Source organism: Ursus maritimus, unplaced genomic scaffold (assembly GCF_017311325.1).
Source record: "Ursus maritimus isolate PB19 unplaced genomic scaffold, ASM1731132v1 scaffold_22, whole genome shotgun sequence".
Taxonomy (NCBI): domain Eukaryota; kingdom Metazoa; phylum Chordata; class Mammalia; order Carnivora; family Ursidae; genus Ursus; species Ursus maritimus.
The window spans coordinates 40,383,246-40,404,453 of NW_024424675.1; the positions used below are offsets into that span (position 1 = coordinate 40,383,246).

A 21,208-nucleotide genomic window follows, 5' to 3' on the forward strand; every position below is an offset into this window, starting at 1 on the left:
TCTCCTATACCCTCTTAATGGCTGTACCTGGGAGCTCTGAATTAAGCTGACAAAAGACAGATGTGTGGTAGAAAAGACCTACAGGTACCATTGATACCTTTACATGCATGGGACTTCACAGAAAAGAAGTAAAAATTCAAAGAAGTGGTTAGGTTTGGAGTCTTATATACCATTTTAACAGAGGGTGATAAGTTGTGGAGTAGTGACTAGACATAGGGTAAAGGGAATTTGAGTTGCCAGGGGTGGTGCATTGTGGGAAGATGACTAGGAGATAGATAGTGTATTGGGGTTAGTAAGGTTTGATATACAGACTCATCTCAGTGTCATCTCTGGTCTTCCTGGTACAAGATGCAGAAACACCTAAAAATATAGGTTTATGTCACCTTTAAAGGGAAATTTATGTCTTGCTCTTAGGCACAAAGGGGTAGCACAGACAGCTTTTCCTATGTCTGGTGAAAAGAATCCTATGCCAAAGTGGCATGTTTTAGGGTAGTATATTGTGATCCCCTTCATCTGTAATAAGGTGTTCTGTGAAGTGGTGTCTATAAAGCCCAAGTCAGGAGCCAGGACTTTCTTCCCCATTGGTCGGTAATTAGTTCTCCCCATCATGGTGTCAGTGGTGACCACGTGGGGCGCTTGGACTTCTACAGTGAGGTGCCATCTCTTTCCCCACTGGGATGGTGTCAGAGGAGGCCTATGGGAGAGTCTGGACTTTGACTACCACCCAGTGGTAATGAGACCACCCCCAGTGCAGGGTGCAAGAAGATCACATGAGGACTCAGAACTCTCATCCCGATCCAGGTGTAATGAAGGGACCGCTCAGATATCAATGATTCCAAGTGGGGAACCTGGGTTTCTGCCAAGAGTAACAGGTAAGCACACTCTGCCTCCCACCCCTTCCCATGTTGGAGTGGGGTTGAAGGAAGCCAGGTAAAATAGACAGTTTAATTAAGATCCAGAAACTTATAACACCCAAGATGTCCACATTTCCATAACAGAATGTACTTGGTGTACCAACAATCAGGAAGACTTCAAACAATGGTTGTCAACACTGAGAAGAGAGACGTGCTAGATTTATGTGGCAAAGATGTTTAGAGAACCATGATAAAAATTCTCCAGTGAGTTATTACCAACATGCTTGGAACACATGAAAAAATTAGAATGTCTCAGTAAATAGTTTCCCCAAAAAGAAATAATACAGAGAGGAGAACCAAGTAGAACTTTTAGAACAGAAAACATGATAATTAAAATAAAAAGTTCAGTGGTTGGGCTCCACAGCAGAGTGGAGGGCATAGAGGAGAGAGAGAACAACAGGAAATACCCAGTTTGAACAAGAGAGAGGAAATAGACTGAAAAAAAAATTCACAGAGTTTCAGGGACCTGTGGGACTCTAACAAAAGATCTAACATTCGTGTCATCCAAGCCCAGAAAGAAGGTGGAACTAAAAAAGTACTGAAGAAAGAATGGCTGACAGGAAGTAGCACGAGGAAGTGCACTTGTCAAGTGATGTAGAAAAAGAACCATCAACTCAGATTCTTACACCTACAAAGTATCCTTCAGGAATGAAGGGAAAACAAGATATTCTCAGATGAAAGAGAACTAGGAGAATTTGTCACCAGCAGATCTACTCTGAAATAATTAAAGGAAGATTTCTAAACAGAAAGGAAAGGATAAAAGAAGGACTATTGGAACATCGGAAAGGAAGAAGGAAATCAATAAGCAAAAATATGGGTGAATACAATAGGCTTTCCTGCCTCTCTTAAGTTTTCTAAATTGTGTTTTATGATCGAAGCAAAAATTATAACACTGTGTAGTTCTCAATGTATGTCAACGAAAATTTTTTTTTTATAAACCAGAGAAGTGAAAGTACATAAAGGGTGATAAGGTTTATCCCAGAGAAATGAAGACTTCTCTTCATTCAAAAGTCTGTATGTGAATGTTTATGGCAGCTTTATTTGTAAGAGCCAGAAACTCGAAATGACCCAGCTGGTCTTCAAACAAATAAATGGCTGAAAGAACTATGGTATGTCAGTGCCGTGGAAACATTACAAGCTGGACGACTCTTCAGAAAAGTTTGCAAAGTGAGAGAAGCCAAACTCAAAAGGTTACACACTGAATGACTTAATTTATATAACATTCCTTTTTTTAAAAAAGATTTAATTTATTTATTTAAGAAAGAGAGAGACAGAGAGAGAGAATGAGTGGGAGGGAGGGGAGAGAGAGAGGGAGAAGCAGACTCCCCACTGAGGAGGAAGCTCGACTTGGGGCTCGATCCCAGGACCCTGGGATCATGACCTGAGCCGAAGGCAGACGCTTCACCAGCTGAGCCACTCAGGTGCCCCACGTATAACATTTTCATAATGCCAAAATTACAGAAATGGAGAACAGATTAGATGTCGCCAGGGGTTAAGGAGGGGGTCGTGCCGGAAGGAAGGTAGTACAGCCATAAAAGAGCAACATGAGGATTCTGGTCTTGAAGGAAATATCAACCGCTTGGCTGGAATATTGTACTAAACTTTCCCAAGATGTTACCTTCACGGGAAACTGATAAAAAATACAGAGGATTTCTCTGTAGTATTTGCTACAACTGCATATGACTCTACGATTATCTCTAAATGGAAGGAGAGATTAAGAAGTAAAAAGCATTTACATTTTTCTGCTGTTCTCTGGGACTACTGCTTCCTCCAGGAGAATAAGCCCCAGCCAGCCCATTGGAGAATCCAAGATGATGTGGGACAGAGCTGAGTCACCCCGCACGCACTCCAGAAAATCCGTGACTTGACTGCTCACGCGTGAGTGAGCCCGTCCATGATGAACAAATGCAGCCAGGTCAGATCAGCCGTCATATTCATGAGGAATGATTCATGGTTATTGTTTTAAGCTACTAAGCTCTGTGGTGAGTTTTGTGCAGTGATAGTTAAGTAACAGAGAAATTTCACGAAAGACCTGAACAGTGAAAGGAAGCAGCTATCCGAACAGTGAGGGGGACAAAAGTTCTGGCAAGTTCTCTTATCCTTTGTCAGAAAGGCATGTAACATTTTGGAGGCTGGTGTGTCATGAGTGAAGCAGGAAGTGGTGGGAGATGAGGTCCAGCAAGTTGGCGGGGGTCCAATTATGTAGGGCCAGGCCATGAAACTGGACCTTAGTCTGGTGATGTGGGTTTGGTGATCACTCAAAGACTGCTCTGGAAGTCGCTTTGGAAGCCACAGTGAGATCATTTCTTTTTTAACTCCACCAAATACTTAGTTGGGTGCATACTACCAAATGATAGTGTTCCACAAACGTAGTCTCTAATTATTATCACTACATGCCAGGCATTGTGCTAAGGGCTGGGAGACTTAATTATCTGTCTCTGTACATTGGAAAGTATGCTTTGTGGACTTTCCTTCGTGCACTGCCATTTCTTCAGTGTTGGAATAGGGCCCAGCACATAGTAGATGCTCAGTAAATATTTGCAAAATTAATGAGTAAATGAAGGAACCAAAACGCATGTTGTCCTTGTTTACGTGCAGATACCACCTAGTTGGATGGTGTGAGCCACTGACTGCTCTGGAGGGCTTCCCAGGCAATGGAAGCACTTTAATGCACTAATTCATTCAATTCTAAGAGCAGCTCTGTAGGGAAGATGGTATTATTAATTCATTTTAAAATAGAATAACATCTTGTATATACAGGCGCACATAGACAATGTATGTAACTTCCTATTCACAGTGTTTGATAATGTAATGTTTATATAAACGGAGATGTTTAATAGGCATGGCAAACTCACTATATCCATCACCAAATTCCACATTGTCTCTACAAACCCTGGTCGCCTTGCAGGCTTGCTCAGCTGGTGGGAACTCCATACTTCCACTTGCTTGAGCTAAAAATCTTGGAATCATCCCCGAGTCTTTCCTTCCCCTCCCTATGTCCAGTCCTAGCGGTGAATCCTGCTGGTTCTGCCTTCTAATTGTAGGCAGATTGTGACCACTTCTCACCCGTTCCTAACTTCCGTCCTGGCTCTGGGCCCCATCCACTCCTTTAAGTCTTATCGTAGCAGCTCCTAACTGGCTTCCCTCCTTCTGCCTTCAGAACCCCGCAGTCTGTTGACCATACTTCAGATTATATTACTTCCATTCAGAACTCTTCAGCTCACGTCTCGTCTCATTCAGGGAAAAAGCCAATGTCTTTGCAGGAAGACCCGCAAGACCTACGCAGTCCCACCTGCACTCGCCACCACCGCCATCCCGGAATTCTCTGGACTTCCGCTGGCCTCCTTCCGCTTCCTTCTGCATGCAGGCATGCCTCTGCTCCAGACCCACTTGTTTCTTTTACCTGGAGCCTCCCCTCCCCCATATATCTACTCTGCTCACCCCCTCCTCTCTTCCAGCCCCTTCTAGGTGTTTGCTCAGATGGCGGTTTCTCTGTGAGAACTTCCCTGATTACCCCACTGAAAATACTCACCACTAGCAATTTTTTTTTTAAAGATTTTATTTATTTATTTGACAGAGAGAGAGACAGCCAGCAAGAGAGGGAACACAAGCAGGGGGAGTGGGAGAGGAAGAAGCAGGCTCATAGCGGAGGAGCCTGATGTGGGGCTCGATCCCATAACGCCAGGATCACGCCCTGAGCCGAAGGCAGACGGTTAACGACTGCGCCACCCAGGCGCCGCACCACTAGCAATTTCTGTCCACTTTTCCTTGGTTTACTTGCTTTCATGGTCCGTAATACCATAGGCTATATTATCCATGTCCTGTAGGACTTGCTCTTACTGTCTTACTGTCTTCTCGATGACCTGTTAGCCCAGCGAAGGCAGCAACTTCTCCCCGTTTTGTTTACAGCTGTGTCCCTGGTCGGTGCCTGACAGTGCCTGGCACAGGGTAGGCACCCAGGAAATATTTGTCCGATGAATTCAGGATTGATATCAGCTCCTAGACATGCCCATACAATAGCTAAGATTTTCTAGCATTTTTTTAAGGATAGTTTGGTATTTTTTCCGAAAAGGCTAATTAAAAATAAAAGCTAAATACATGACTCTTACTGCTTATGGCTTCTCATCTTCCTTTCCAACGTCCTCACTCCTCAGCTCCCTCCCACATTATAGATCTGGAAAACAGAGAGGAATTGGAGAGAGAAGGAAAGGGGTGCATAACTTTTTGTCTCAGCCTTGGGTGTCCGGACACTGGCCAGCTCTGTACAGACAACCGAAGGGTTTCCCTTGGTGACGAGAACCCTTTGTGGCAGATAATTGAGTCCATGAGAATTTTTAATAATAACGTATTACTTGTTTGGTCATTGCTAAAATATGCATATCTGCGTGTTTACAACTGAAGAACGTATAAAAGGAAGAAAGCCGCAAAATAAGGCTAAAACGGTAGGGAGCGGCCAGTTCTTGCAGGTTCTGGAATGTCTTAAGACTTTGGTTTTTACCCCAGAGGCAGCAGGCAGCCACAGAAATGTTTTAAGCAGTGGATTGATGTGGTCAGATTAAGTTTTTAAAGATCACCCCAGATGCCCTGTGGGAAACGGATTGAAATGCAGCCAGAACGGGAGCAGGGAGTCTCTGAAACTCAGGAGATGGTGACTTGGGTCAGGGTGGCCGTCCCCAGCCAAGCACTAAGGACATTCCAGGCTTAGCTAGAAAGAAAGTACACGGGACTTGGGGTTGCTGGATTGTGTTAAAAGATGATTTTCCAAAGCAGGTAAAATCATGAAGAATGAACATGTTACACATTCTGCTTTAACTCATTAGTTAAATGAGAGAACAAAGCAGAATATTATGAGCAGTTCAAAGGGTAACCCGGAGGACCCACACCCTTATATACCTGGCAAAGTGAAATGAATGTTGGAAAGGAGGCGAAAACTTGCCTTGTTGGCAGTGGGCAAGGGAAGTCAGTTGAGCCTCTGCTTCATGGGACAAAATTTGCCTCTTCATGGTCTAGAATTATGCTGCATTTCTATGAGTTACCTACAATTTAGATGCAGAATAGCTCCCACAGAATCCGAAACAGATAATCCTACAAGTGCGTGTGCCAAGGAATGCAGTTTTCCATTAAAGCACAGATTTTCCCCAGTAATTACACGTATGAGTGTGTGTGTGTGTGTGTGTGTGTGTGTGTGTGTGTGTGTGTGAATGAGGGCTGGTGGGGAAGGGTCGAATGTAACCCACAATCTTCTTGCATAAGCAACAGGGCCCTATCTACTGAATGAGTATGTATACTGGAATAGAAACAGGTTAAAAAGCAGGAATAGCCTACTTTTTAAACTTAATGATTTACTAATAGCATTTTCTATGGTATAAATATTATGTGACAATATCATTTTTAATGATAGCAATTTCTAGTTTACAGATATGCCATAATTAATTAAACCAGTCCCCTGGAACGTTGAGAGTGTTTCCAGCTTTTACGTGGAAGAACCTTATTCCCATATGTCTGCATATTTCCTTAATTATTCCCTTAGGGGGGAAGTTCCTAGAAGTGATATTTCCAGGTCAAAGGGTAGGCATAATTCTGCCTCTAGAAAGGGTGTGCTAATTTACCGCACCATCAGCAAAGGATTGGCATAGCTAATTTATTGCCTGTGGATGCTTTTTAAGGCTTTTTAATCCTCTTTGTAAAATTTTATTTTATGATTAATTATCCTGTTCTTGCTGGTCTTTTTTCTTCTCAGTGAATTTAAAATGTACCTTGCTACCCACTGTGCAGTCTCCTCCAAATTAGCATTTCTTTCCTTACAAGGAACGGTATGCGCAAATGATAGGCATGGGATCATGTTGTTTACTCATTAAAATTTTTTTCCCATCACGAAATAAATAATTCTGAACCGGCTCATTATTTTAGGAAGTGGCACTGGTAGCAGCCTACAAGTTACCACTCAAAAATGCCAAAGAACTCTTTGTATAGTCTTCATCTCTCACCTTCTGAAATCCCATAATGATAGTTATTTGTAGGACTGGAAAGTTACCACCACCTTGGTCGCAGAGACCATCCAGGTCAAAGCTCTCACAGGGTGGAAGGAGAATTTTGCAGACCCTGGCAGACGGGACAGAGTGGGGATTATCTGCTGGGCTCATTCCTACCTCCTGTTTTGTCTTCGTTAAAGGCACTTCCTCTCCACCCCCAGATTGCATCGTTTGGCACTATTCTCTGTGGCTGTTGGGCTGTCCTTAGATAGTGGCATTTCCTCAGTCTCCAAGTAATAGAGGAGCCCGAGACTCTAGGGGGCAGCTGGTTACCCTGGCCATCTGTCATGCACCAAAGTGGAGAGCCGGGTGCTCCTGGGGAAGTGACGGGTCAGCCCCAGGTCGGTGACTGCATATGCCCGCAGGAACCCAGCTCGTCAGGGTGTGTCTTAGCTGCAGCCATAGCTAATTGAGAGCAAGAGGCTGAAGGTTAGCAAGACAAGGAAGGCCAAGAAAAACTGAAGATACTTCTAATGTAGTTAGAGATACTTTGCACGTTTGGGTTTCTGGACTTCGGTCAAGGATATGGAATACTTTGTCGCTTAAAGAGAGAGCGTGTGAAATTCTTTTAAAAGCAAGCACTTCACACAAACTAGGCTAGGAAACCTTCGAGTCCTAGCCTGGGATGTTAAGACCCCAGTTGCAGACATACTCCATTAAAAGCCATCCCTGGAGATGAAGGCTTGGTGCCAGAGACTTTAACATTACAAATGCAAATGTCAATCTGAAATAGCTAAGCTATAAAGTTGTCGTCCAGATGAAAGAGCATATGGTTACAACGAAATGTCTCTTTTTAGATTGTGATAAGCTTGAAAATAAACTTCTTACAGACGGCTCGACCCTCGGCATACATGTATGCCTCTCTAGGAGTCCAGCTTTTCTGGGAAACTCCCAGGGTTGTGAGTAGCTTGTTCTCCAGAGCAGGGCAAACCAAAGATGAAATCCCGGCTTTCTTCTGCCAGCTTCATGGCCTCGAGTAATACTTAGCGAGTAACCTTCCTGAGGTTGTGTGTCCTTATACAATGGGCACAGTGCCCCACCTGCTCCACAGGGCTATGGGGGAGGGGGTTCATTGAAAGAAAAGAACGCACAAAAAAGGCTCCCCTGGGCACTCTGCAGTGGAAAGGTTCAGCCGGTGCTCGGTGTTGATGTTAACAACCTGGATGAGAGGAACATTTGGTTTGTTTCGGAGAGTAGGTAAAAATAAGGTTAGCCTGTGAGCAGTGAGGCTAATTTAGCAGTGTGTGGCTGGGGTCTGTCTTGGCAGTTGGGGAGAATGCTTTGAGAAGAGCCAAACTGATGAGAGAAAGGGGATGTTGGCAAAATGGAAAATCTACCTTTTCTTCCAAAGTGCACCTTGACTTCATAGAAGAAGCTAATGATCAAAAGTGAACTATATCCCAAGGCTGGGGTGGGATGCTGTGTTGGTGCATGTGAGACCACCCTTTAGGGCAGTATCCGAATTGATTGCAGAGGAGTAAATCCCAGGCAGTGGACAGGACGCAGAAGTGTGGTGGAGCGTGCAGAAAAAGTATCAGGTCAACATTTTAATATAATTTTAGGTAAGTAAAATTTGGGCTTGTAGGAAGATGGGGAATATCTAGGGGTTCTTACCTGGGCTATATTTCTCCCTCATTTTCTCTCATGAGGGTCATGTCTCAACAGTTGAGAAATATTGCCATAGACCAGAGGTTGGCAAACTACAGCCTGGCCTGCTGCCTGCTTTTTTTAAATAAAGTTTTATTGGAGGATAACCACAGCGTTCATTTATACATATTCTCTGGCTACCTTTGTGCTACCACTGCAGAGCGCAGTAGCTCCAGCAAAGACCTATGAACATCAAAGACCAAAATGGTTACCCCCTGGCCCCTTACAGAAGAAGTTTGTTGACACTTGCAATGGACCATAGAGACCCACGTGCTCATATACCTTACATAGGCTTTCTGATTTTTCTTGAGTGTACATGGAGGCAGTACATAATTTCCAATTAACAGAAATGTAACCAAAATTTGCTTTCTGTCATCTTTATCACTCCACGCATTCTCCAGAAGTGTAATTTGTGACTCTGTTGTTCAGCCCATTGTCACGGACTGCTGATAAAATTAGGAACTCAAAACAAATACTTGCTTCTTTCAGCTGCTTTTTTGGCACTGGGAATCTTGGTGAATTTACCAGAGTGTTCTTTGTTAGGAGAAGAAGGTAGTAAAAGTGTCAGCAATTTGAAACCAGAGCTAAGCAGTTATTAAGGGTATCCAATTTTAAAGAAAGACAATGGAAAAAGCAGTACAAATCATATAGGGGTTGGTGACAATTTAAGGCTGAAAATTAGATGTAATAAAGCCACCACCAATAGCTAGCAAGTGCAACTGAAAAAAATTGTCATGTAACTGCTAAATCTGGTGTCTCTCCACCCAGGTTGTCAGAACTGTGTGATGTGCTTATCTTTTTAGCTTCAGCAGTGGCTCATGCGGATTAACTTGTCCAAATCCAGGACTTTGAAGATATTCACAAAGCTTCATATTTTTCAAATGTGCAATCTTAGATCAGTGTACACTCGTCTCTAGGAGTGGTTCTGATTGTCCCCCAGGGGACATTTGGCAATGTCTGGAGATAATTCTGGCTGTCAGCTGGTAGGGGGAGTGTGCTGCTGGCATTCAGCTGGCAAAGGCCAGAGATGCTACTAAATATTGGGCAACGTGCAGGACACCCCACCCCCATGACACTACGAAAAATCACCTTGCCTAAAATGTCACTAGTCCTGAGATTGTAGAACTTTGATGTGTGGGAGGTGAGCTAGCTCAAGATGAAATTTATTCTGTCATCAAATTCTCTAACAGTATATTTTTCATTAGGATTATCTATTCTTTATGTCTAACGAGAACTACACTTAGCTATTATCCTTGGAATGAAAGTTTCCTCTTTTAAATAGAAAAAAAACATTTAGTTAAAAAATCAGTTGACAGAGGAGTGCCTGGGTGGCTCAGTCGTTAAGCGTCTGCCTTCGGCTCAGGGCATGATCCCAGGGTTCTGGGATCGAGCCCCGCATCGGGCTCCCTGCTCCGCTGGGAGCCTGCTTCTTCCTCTCCCACTCTCCCTGCTTGTGTTCCCTCTCTCACTGGTTGTCTCTCTCTCTGTCAAATAAATAAATAAAATCTTTAAAAAAAAATCAATTGACAGCAAAACGTTAACTAAAAAATACTACAGATGGTAAGTCGATGTATTATATAAAATACGGAGGAGATGGTTGAGTGAATTAATTTTAAAGAATAAAAAACTGCTGTAAACTCTTGAGTGGGATTGTTCTCAAATTGTCATATTTTTAACAAAGTCTGTGCTACTCCGACGAGTCGCACATTACCATGTTCGGGGAGTCCTGTTTCATTCTTTGAAGAGTACTAAGATATTTAGGGTAAGTTTTTCATCCTCAGGTACTAGGTGGCTCTCCCAGAATTCTTAGGACAGAGAGTGTCCAGCCGTGAAGTTGAGAGAGTTCACTGGAGCTCAATAGATTTATTTCTGCTTCTTTATCTCTCTTCTACTCATGACAGCATCTCACACTGCTCAACTTCAAAGGCCTCTGTGTGCCACTTGTGAGAAAGCACACATTTCAGAGGCCCTCCTCCTGGAGCATTCGTTGGAGAACTCTTTGTTGGCAGTCCCAAGTGGGAAGCACTGTGTTGTCTGTGTCTTTATGAATATTTATGGCCTGGGTTTGCAAATTACAAATAAAACACCTGGGGAATGTGTTAAAGAGCAAATTTGTCTGGCCCCACCCCAAGAGGTTCTGAGTCAGTAGACCTTGGCTAATCTCTAGGAATCTACATAATTAACAATTATCTTGAGTGATCCTGGACCAGCGCTGAGAATCACTGATGCGTGATGTGTGGCAGAATGAGGAATGGCCTTGATTGCACGATTGCTCCCAACTTTTGCATTATTTTTGTACCGTGTGTTTGTATGTTACAGACATCCTGAGCTGCCCTTTCATAAACCAAATTTTGGGTTTTCCTTCTCTCCTGATGAACCAACATGATGTGATCTATTCCATGGTGATGCCCCCACCAGTCGTTGCATGTGAATTTATATAATAGTATTTTTGTGGTTCTTTGTATCATTGCACTTTTGCCTTTACTATTTAATAAAACAGAAGAAAAATAAAAAATGAAAAACAAAAATCCCCTAAACCCTCTACAGATGGATCAACAGTGGACATTATTAGGCATGCTGAATTTGAGGAGTCTTTAGCTCGCATTCAACAGCCTTTGGACAGAAGCCAGGAAAAGACTGGTTTGATTGTGAAGAAAATGAACAAGTATAAAAGGAAGTTAGAAATGTTATCATTCAAGAATGAGTCTGAAAGTTGAGGCATAATTAGGAAATGTAAATTATCTTCCTGAGTGAAAATAATGTTTTACTACAGTGGATATATTTTTGCATACCTTTAGCATGCTCAATTTCTAAAATATTTTCAGGGCCATGTGCAAAAGAAAGGGGTTGCAGATAGTAGAAAGACAGCCTGTTTTCCGTGCTTTTTATGAGAACAGAGTGACGGTTATTCCCACTGTAATTACAGTCCTCTGGTGGTCAAATTTTCAGGGAGACAGTTGTCTCATCCATTATTCAGACATGAGTAAGGTGTTGGTAGGACTTCTGTGTGTCGACCACAGGATTGGAAATGTTCATTTTCATAGTGGGGTCTCTATCTTGAGAAGGAGTTTATGTGTGAACTCTAACCAATGGCGCTCAAAACGTGGCTTCTTAAAGTTCCTTAGTCCACTGGTTAATTAGACTGTGGTCTGATAGCACCAGAAGGAGAACTGGTGAAGAATGTAGTTAACTGTTAGGCTGTAATTTTAAGATTTTGCTTAAATATCCTTACGTTTTTCCATTTAAAAAAAATTTAAGCATTTTATTTTGAGATAGTTGTGGATTTATATTCAGTTGTAAGAAATATTACACAAAGATCCCGTACCCTTTACCCAGTTTCCCTGGCGATAACATCTACAAAACTATAATGCAACATCATAACCAAGATATTGACATGAATACAGTCAAGATACAGGACAGTTCCATTGCTGCAAGGATCCCTCATGTTCCTCTTCTGTTGACATATCCACTTCCCATCCCTAACCCCTGACAACCACAGATCTGTTTTCTGTTTGTGTAATTTTGTCATTTCAAGAATGCTGTAAATGGGGTCATGTAGTATGTAAACTTTTAGGTTTGGCTTCCCCCCCACACTCAGCATAGTTATCTGAAGACTCGTTCAAATTGTTGCAGTATTGATAGTTCAGTTGTTCTTATAGCTAAGTAGTATTCCTTGGTTAGGATGGACCACATTAACCCCTTGAAGAATATGTGGGTGTTTCCAGTTTTGCACTGATACAGATCAAGCTGCTGTGAGCGTTTATGTTCACATTGTGTGTGGGCATTGGGGGGAAGTTTGCATTTCTCTGGGATAGAGCCCAAGAAAGCAATTGTGGGTCATATGTTGCTTGTTTAGTTTTTAAAGAAACTACCCAGCTGTGTTTCAGAGTGCCTGTACCATTCCACATTCCGACCAGCAAAGTGTAAGAGACCCAATTTCTCTGCATTCTTTTCAGCATTTGGTGGTGGTATTATTATTATTTTTTATTTCAGCCAAAATGATGGATGTGTAGTGATATTTCATTGTGGTTTTAATTTACATGTACCTGAGGGCTAATGATGTTTTCTGTACAGCTTTATCATCTGTGCATTCTCTTTGGTGAAATGTGTGTTCATGTTTTTTTTTTTTTCCCCCATCCATTTTGTAATTTGATTGTTTGAGTCTTTACTGTTGAATTTTAAGAGTTCTTTATGTATCCAGATACTAATCCTTTGTCAGATTCGTGGTTTGCGATAATTTCTTCCTAGTCTGTAACTCGTCTTTTCATCCTCTTAATAGGGTTTTTCACAAAGCAAAAATTTTAAGTTTTGAGAAGGTACAGTTTGGCAGGTTTTTCTTTTATGGACTGTGCTTTTGGTATGAAGTCTAAGAATTCTTTGTCCAGACCATGATCCCAAACATGGTCTTTTTTTGCCCCCTAAAGTCTTATAGTTTGGTTTTATATTTAAGTCCATTTTGAGTTTATTTTTGTTTAAGATGAATGTTTTAAGTTAAGATGCTTATTTTGCTTTTTTTATTTGATTTTTTCAACTTCAGATATTCAGTTATTCCAGTGTAATTTGCTTGAAAGGCTACCCTTTCTCTGTCAGATTACTTTTCTTTTCTATCTCCATGCTTTTATATATATATTTTTAAAGATTTTATTTATTTATTTGACAGAGATAGAGACAGCCAGCGAGAGAGGGAACACAAGCAGGGGGAGTGGGAGAGGAAGAAGCAGGCTCATAGCAGAAGAGCCTGATGTGGGGCTCGATCCCAGAATGCTGGGATCACGTCCTGAGCCGAAGGCAGACGCTTAACCGCTGTGCCACCCAGGCGCCCCCATGCTTTTATATATCTTGATAAGATCAATGACTATGCAAGATGAAAGCCAGTAGAATTGACTTTAATTGTACTATTTTACTGATACCTCTGGATAGTTAAGAAATAACAATTCTCTTTCATTTAATTTACAGTATTAATTTTTATTAAACAAGACAAAAACAAGCAAAAAAAAACACGCCTCTTTCTCATGTCGTTAGAAATTCCTTCTGAAATTTATTTAAAATGATATACCTGTGGTATCCTATAGATAGGTAACATATATATTACTGGCGTAGTATAATTTGCTATATATATTGTGTGTACTATTCATATTACTACATTTTTAATACAATAGCTACCTATATTATGTTACAGATGTATACATCTATATTGTATTATATATATTACATACCACATACTTATACTGTATGTAACAGAAATACTATCATTAACTTTGTCCTTCCTTATTGTTGAGGATTTTAGTAGTTTCTATTTATTATTATTATGAATAATAATACTAGAATTNNNNTATACATTCAGCAGGAAGAGGCACATGTCTTACCCTCTGTACTCAGAACAAAACTTCATCGTGGAGTGGAGTTCATGTTTTTACCATCCCAAACAAAACGATTAATGAATGTTTAGTTTACTGAGAAGAGAAAAACAGAATCTATTCAGCATTGCAGACAAATAGTAGCAAACTGAATTCCTCATCTACCTGCGAGTTACTAATAAAGTTGTAAAAGGCGTTTTAAATTGAGTATGATTTGAATGGCCAAATGTTTTATGTGAACTTTTTGTTTCTTCTTACTAGCTCAGAGGTTCTTCAGCTTTATAGTGCATAAAATTTATTTATGGGTTGACTGTACAGAACCACATAAATATGGTACTTAGAGGGTGATTTAAGGATCAGGGAGATGATTGTGATTGAATACTTACCCACCTGTCTGCACTTGAATTCAGAATTCCTCAGTCAGTGTTGGGCTTTTTTTTAAGGATAGATTCTTACTCTTTTAAGTCTCTGCATATTTGTTGCCAGATGCCCTTTAGAGGTCACCAGCAGAGTACAGGAGTGCCACTCAGATCTCTGCTATCAGTGCATATTATCATTAATATACATTCTTATTAATTTTTAGGTTAAAACATCTCATTTTATTTTGCTTTTGGAGAACATTGTTTTTCATTTACTCTTTGCACTTTCCTCTCTTTGGTATGATTAATATTTTAGTGTCTAATTTCATTTATATTGGCTATTCCAGTATAGGTAGCTTTGGTTGCTCTGATCAGAATTCCAGTCAGCCTCACTCAGTTAAGAATGATGTTGATGGTGGTGGGTTCTTAGGGACACAGATGATTTCCAAGAATACCAGAAGTCAGCAACAGAAAGATGACAAAGGACTAAAAGGTCTCTTCTGCCTGAAATAGAAATTATCTAGTTCTCTGTACCAGGTTCCACTGCCTAACTATTAGGCCCGTGATTCAACATGGTCGCCAGCCTGTTTATAAACTACCAGTGTTGACCTCTCAACTCAGCCTGTGCCTCAGTTTGACAGTAATCTTTGAGTCTCTGGGTTGGGTGTTCTGAGGGAGAATCTGGTTGGTATTGATCAGTCATTTATTAGCTAGTCTAGTGTCTGGCCCAACTCTTGACCCTCAGTTATGAGGAATGTCACATGACACATAGGGGCCATCTCTTTCTAGGGCTGTCAGTGAAGTCTTCAGCATATATTGGGCCCATGGCTTCCATATTTAATTGCATTTGAAATAAGAGCGTGTGCCATGAATGCCTATATTATTTGTGCTGATTGGGAATTTAATCTTTGGGACTTTTTCTGAAATGTTGCTACTATTATTGAAATGTTAAGAAATTTGCCTTCAAATATTCATTTTCATTTGATTCCAGTAATTGAAGGACATTATACACCTGTTGTGGAAACAGTTTTGGGTTTTAAAATTTTATTTTCCCGAAGTAGCATCATGCTTATGGCTTATGAATACTTTACGGGTGAAAACATCAAAAAGAAAACATTTAAATGCAAATGTCAGTAATACATGAGTCAGTGATGCTGAACTCTGTCTTTGTATTTCCTCCCAGATATATCAGCGATGCTGGCTAGTATTCAAGAAAGCTTCAAGCAAAGGTCCAAAAAGACTGGAGAAATTTTCCGATGAACGTGCTGCATATTTTAGGTGTTATCATAAGGTAAAACTTGATTGTTGTGGCTTTCTAGAACTCTGTTCACAAATAGGTAAGCTGAGTTCATTGAGTCTGAAAACCTGTCTGGATCGTTTAACAAAAGTACGAATAATTCTTTTTCCAAGGACAAAACATCTCTAAATTACTATCTTTAATTGTTTAAAATAATGGACTACTGTAAAGTTACTCTTCTGATTTCCTACTATTTGTTGTTGTTTTTCCAATCTCAAGTGTAGGATTTACCATGCTGTCTTTGAATTTTCAAGTTTCGTAATAAACCCAACTGCCAACGTTGAAGCCCCTTGAGAGTAAAGATGAGGTCTCCATGTACCTAGCACATCTAGGGCCTGATGCAAATTAGATCCTCATTCAGTGCTTGGAATGTGGGGTGAGGATGAGGAGAGGAACCTAGAAAACGGGTGAATGGTGAAGGAGGAGGAAGTTCCACTCATTAGTTTATTTATTTTAAGCTTGATGTCTAAATTTAATTCAGACTTGCAGTTTGAATCGTGGTAGTCTGTTTCCTCACTAAAAATAGTAATTGTGTATTAAAATACATCCTCTGGCAGTAGAAAATGAAGAAAAATACAAGGCATACTTGGATTTACAAATTAGCCATGTCTTTCCCTCTACAGGGCAATGTTTTTCATGGCCCTTGTTAATGGGCAGGTTATGTCTTTTTTCTTTTCATGAAATTAGGTAACAAATGCATGGTTAACTTCTTTTTCCCCCAAGGTGCTGGTGATTTCCGTTTTGGGAAAATACTACTCTTGTCTGTGGAGGAATTATGTTTATTTTTACGACGGAACATTTTAATTGTTTCAGTTTTCTATCTTGAGATTCTGATCCTCACTTGGTGAGATTTTATCAGGAGTGGGGCTACTTGCCATTTAAAATTTTATGTGAAACCGGTAGATTCATTAGCAGAGAAATTTGGCTAGGTGATGGAAAGTGAATAATCTTTCCTTTTTATGCACATTCTCCACAGGTGGTGACTTTATGACTTCTTATTAAGGGCCTGTGTTGACACCTTGGTTTATCCAATAATGAAAAGCAGTAGGGCAAGCTGTAATCCTTTGCAATTTAGGGAAATAAAGCATATGCCATGCTTTATAGGCACATCTGCGCATACGTAAGGGAAGAAAAAGCACTAAGCAAGACTTTGAGATAGGTAGGGAAGGCAGTCAAGAGTCGTATCTTCCATGTGTACTATTTCCCCACCATCTCATCATGAAGTTCCATATTCCAAGGTCAGCTTCCTTCCCTGCCTACCTTTAACGTTAAAGGAGAAACCAAGGAAACCTCTTCAGGAGTCTAGAATTTGCTCCACCATTTCTCTTCCATGTGCCCCGTATTTCCACTGTGCAGATAAGGGTGTTTGTCCTCAGGCTAGAGCTGTTGGGTTGCCAATCTATTAGATAGGATCTGCGCTCCATGAAGCCAGTGATAGCTTACCTTTCAGCCCTTGCAGATAATCTTGAGCCAATCTCTGTATTTCTATAATACCTGAGATTCCTGGTGTCCAGACGTTTTAGACCAGGTGTATTATGTCCCAGTTACCCCACACGTACCCAGTATCTTTGCTAATAGTAAGATGGTGAACAATGATACGGGAATAGCTTGCTTCGTATTTACTTGAGAGGGCTTGCCTTAAAAGGGAGCTCAAAATGCCCAAGGGGGTGTTTGGTTTATCTGTAGGACAAAAGGAGAGTCTTTCCTAGTTTTCTGTTCCTTAACTGACATTGATTCCTTCCCTCCACCTCTCAGGTCCATCAACCCTGGTGACCAGATTTCCTACCCTGATTATTTTCTTCGTGGTTCTTTATTGCCTTCTCATTATAATTAACAAGGTCATCTAGAGGCTTCATCTTCTAGGTGGCCAGAAGTTGTGGTCTGCATCAGCTCTCTCTTGAGAACCTCAGCCAGTCTGTAACTTTACAATTCACCATCTGCCACCATATGGGGCATGATTGTGTCGCCCCAAAATTCATGTGTTGAAACCTAACCTCCAATGTGATGACATTTGGAGATGGGTCCTTTGGGAGGTAGTTAAGTCATGAGGGTGGAGCCCTCATGACTGGAATTAGTGCGCTTAGAAAAGAGATCCCAGGGGAGCTCCCTCCTTCCTACCTCCATGTGAAGACACAGCCATCTGTGAACCAGGAAGTGGAGCCTCACCACACACTGAATCTGCCAGTGCCTCTGCCTTGGGCTTCCCAGCCTCCAGAACTGTGAGAAACAAATTTCTGTTGTTTATAAGCCACCCGATCTGTGGTGATTTGTTACAACAGCTCACACGGACTAAGACACCATCAGACTCTTGTCCTGTCTAGTCATTGTGTGTGACTGCTAATGTGGATCAGTCCTTTCTTGTTTTGGTAGAGTTCCAGATAGAGCCCAGAAATCCCTAATTCCTCACAATCCCCTGTACCTAATATAGAAAAATAAAGAGGGGCGCCTTGGTGGCACAGCGGTTAAGCGTCTGCCTTCAGCTCAGGGCGTGATCCCGGCATTATGGGATCGAGCCCCACATCAGGCTCCTCCGCTATGAGCCTGCTTCTTCCTCTCCCACTCCCCCTGCTTGTGTTCCCTCTCTCGCTGGCTGTCTCTATCTCTGTCGAATAAATAAATAAAATCTTTAAAAAATAAAAAAATAAAAAAATAAAGAAATAGGCTATGCTTTGCTTACAGACCTTCCCATACCTAAGAGAAGAAAGAAGACAGGTGAGGCAAAGTCTATAGGAACTCCCAAATCCAGTCTGTCACCAAGTGGTGTTGGCTCTATGTTCAACGTGCATAGAGACTCCAGACATTCTCACAACCTCTGTTGGTACCACTGTGGTCCCAGCCACTGGGCTGCCTAACGCCCAGCCCTCTAGAGTCTATTCAAAACACTCATAGCACATCATGGTACTCCATGTAAAACCCTCAGCCAAGTCTTTTTTTTTTTTTTAAGATTTTATTTATTTATTTGACAGAGATAGAGACAGCCAGCGAGAGAGGGAACACAAGCAGGGGGAGTGGGAGAGGAAGAAGCAGGCTCATAGCGGAGGAGCCTGATGTGGGGCTCAATCCCCGAATGCCGGGATCATACCCTGAGCCGAAGGCAGACGCTTTCACCGCTGTGCCACCCAGGCGCCCTCAGCCAAGTCTTTATAATGGCCTACACAGTCATGTGATTTGACCCCTTGTCCCCTGTTTCACCTCATCTGCCCAGTTCCCCCATCCCACTTTACTGTGCTGCAGGCGCCCTGGGCTCTTTGCTTTCCTGAGAGCACTGTGTGTGGTGTTTCCTTTTCTGGAATGCTCTCCCCACAAATATCCATGTAGCGCATTTCCCTATGTTGTTCTGGTCATTGCTCAGATTCCTCCTCTAAGAGAGTCTGTTCCTTGATCTCTTAGTTAAAATAGAATCCTTTGATACACCCTGCGCATCTCTATTTTTCTCTGCAGCACTTATCACTACGTGTATATTTGTTTGGTTATTTCTTACTGTCTTCCCCACACCACCATAAAATAAGGTCCACAAGAGCAGGTTTTGTGTTTATTTGTTTGGTGGGGGGCGGGGAGGCATGGTTCACTATTAGTGATCATTGCTTAATACATAGAAGACATATTTTAAACTATTGGTTGAGAAGCAATATTATCAGTAGAGTACATACAAATGTCTTTGTGTCATGCTTTTATCTAGCTTTTACCAAAAGAAATCTGTCTTTGAGACACCTGAAGCCAGGAAAAGGAATCTTGATTTGAAGGATATGAGGTGGATAGTGATGGGGGTAGAAAAAGCCGGGGATTGGAAGTTTTAGGAGGACAGACTCAAATGTAAAACCAAAGTGGATTGTAATGATCCCCCCTTGAATGTGAACCAAGTAAGGGAAGATTGAGGACAAACTTGTCCTATTTCAGACTTCTACCTGCTGGCTTTGGAATTTAATATGTAAATCTTTGGGGACTGTGGTAAGCCACATTCTCTTTCATCTATAATAATCATTAACCAAAGTTCAAAGCATTAGAATGGAAGAATTATCTACATTAAGCCTCCAAGCCCTTGATGAGTTCCTGTAGCCATTCATCCTCCTTACTCTCTCAGATCTGATACATTTAGTATTAATCTCTGGGGGGCATATAAAAAGCCAGAATAACTCTGCGATATGCATTTTTTATCTAAATACTGTGTAATTTATGAATCTTGATCATAAAATACTGGGGTTATAAGGAGCACACCGTGACCAGATTTCAGAATTTCTTCGAATATAAATAAAGCAATTTCTGAAAGAGATGAGGAACTGGCCATTCTGCTATCAATACAGAGGTGGTGCGGCATATGGAGCCACATCCCTCCTGCAGGAAATCTAGCATTTATGAGACCACAGCGCCTCTTTCTTAGAGATATTAGTAAGAAAAAAATTGCCACTTTTGCATATCGGATTCCTATCAGAAGTTATTAAACAGGAAATTGACTGCAGAATTTTAAAACTTGGTGCCTTCCTCACTGAAGATGTAGCTAACGATGATTGCCTGAAAAAAAATTGGAAAATAAATATATGAATAATGCGCATACAGAGCAATTCATTTTTCATTTTTTTACCTCTTCCGTGAAGCTCCCCTCAAGCACCGCAGCTGTCAGAGATGGCTGTGAAATTGATTAACTGTAATTGCAACAATATTAATACTCCAGTGACTTTAAATATAGTTCCCGACCTTCTTGGTAAAGGCAAGTTCACTGTTTTCATTCAGGAAATCAAAGTGGCTCACCCCAACCAGAAGGGGTTGAGCGTTTCTATGAATAATTTTACTTTTTCAAGATGAATAACAACTGGAAGGCGATCGAAGTGGAAAGAAGACCGTCTACTCTTTTTGCGACCAAGCCAAATGGTGGAGTGGGAAGTATGCGCGACCCAGATTTGGGAAACCTGCTTTCTAACCCTGGCCTTGCCGTGGTATGTGTATGATAGGTTACTTCACTTCTGTGTCAGGGTGACCTCTGTTAGAAGTTGAGGCATATTGAACATTTCAAGAGTTTCTGGGAGCAAAAATCAATTCAAATCGTGCAGCACCGGAAGTGGTGGGAGTCCCACACCAGGAGGAGTTGGGGAGGGACTTTAATAGTGAAAAGGAGGAAGCAAAGTAAGGCAGTTATTGATTGGCTGTAGCTTAAAGCCTAGTTGGCTGTGATTGGTTGTCCTTAGCATGTTGACTTCATAACCTCGAGGCATGTACAGACAGGCTCAGGATTTGGTTTGCTTCCAGAGGCTCTCAGGGCATGAGAGCCACATTGGTCTGATGGTCTCCTTATTTAATTAATTTAACACCTCCAGGGCAAGTCACATCATGGCTTCTCCGTCATCTCACATTGCTGAGCCTGCAGGAGCAGAAGGACAGTTCTAACCGATTCTCTAATAGAGTGTTTCCCAAAACACACGCCAGAAACTTTGAAAGAGGGGAGTTCCAGGAGGACCAGGGTTCTGTGGTCGAAGAAGTTTGGGAACTGCAACATTTCCATCCATTCTTCAGATTTTTAATCCACTGTAGCTTATCAGAGGCTCTGAGGAGGCCTACAGTTAGGACACCTGAGTAACTTGGAGTCAGTATTTCCAAAACCGATTGGTCC

The 21,208-nt window shown here is 41.5% G+C and overlaps 1 protein-coding gene across 1 annotated transcript in view; it reads left to right on the plus strand.

Moving 5' to 3' along the window:
• Positions 1-21,208, plus strand: part of DOK5 (docking protein 5) — a 153,234-nt gene that overhangs the window by 54,271 nt on the left and 77,755 nt on the right. The window contains exon 2 of the mRNA XM_040638492.1: positions 15,493-15,600. Coding sequence (XP_040494426.1) covers positions 15,493-15,600 — 108 coding nt within the window. The remainder of the gene's footprint in view (positions 1-15,492; positions 15,601-21,208) is intronic.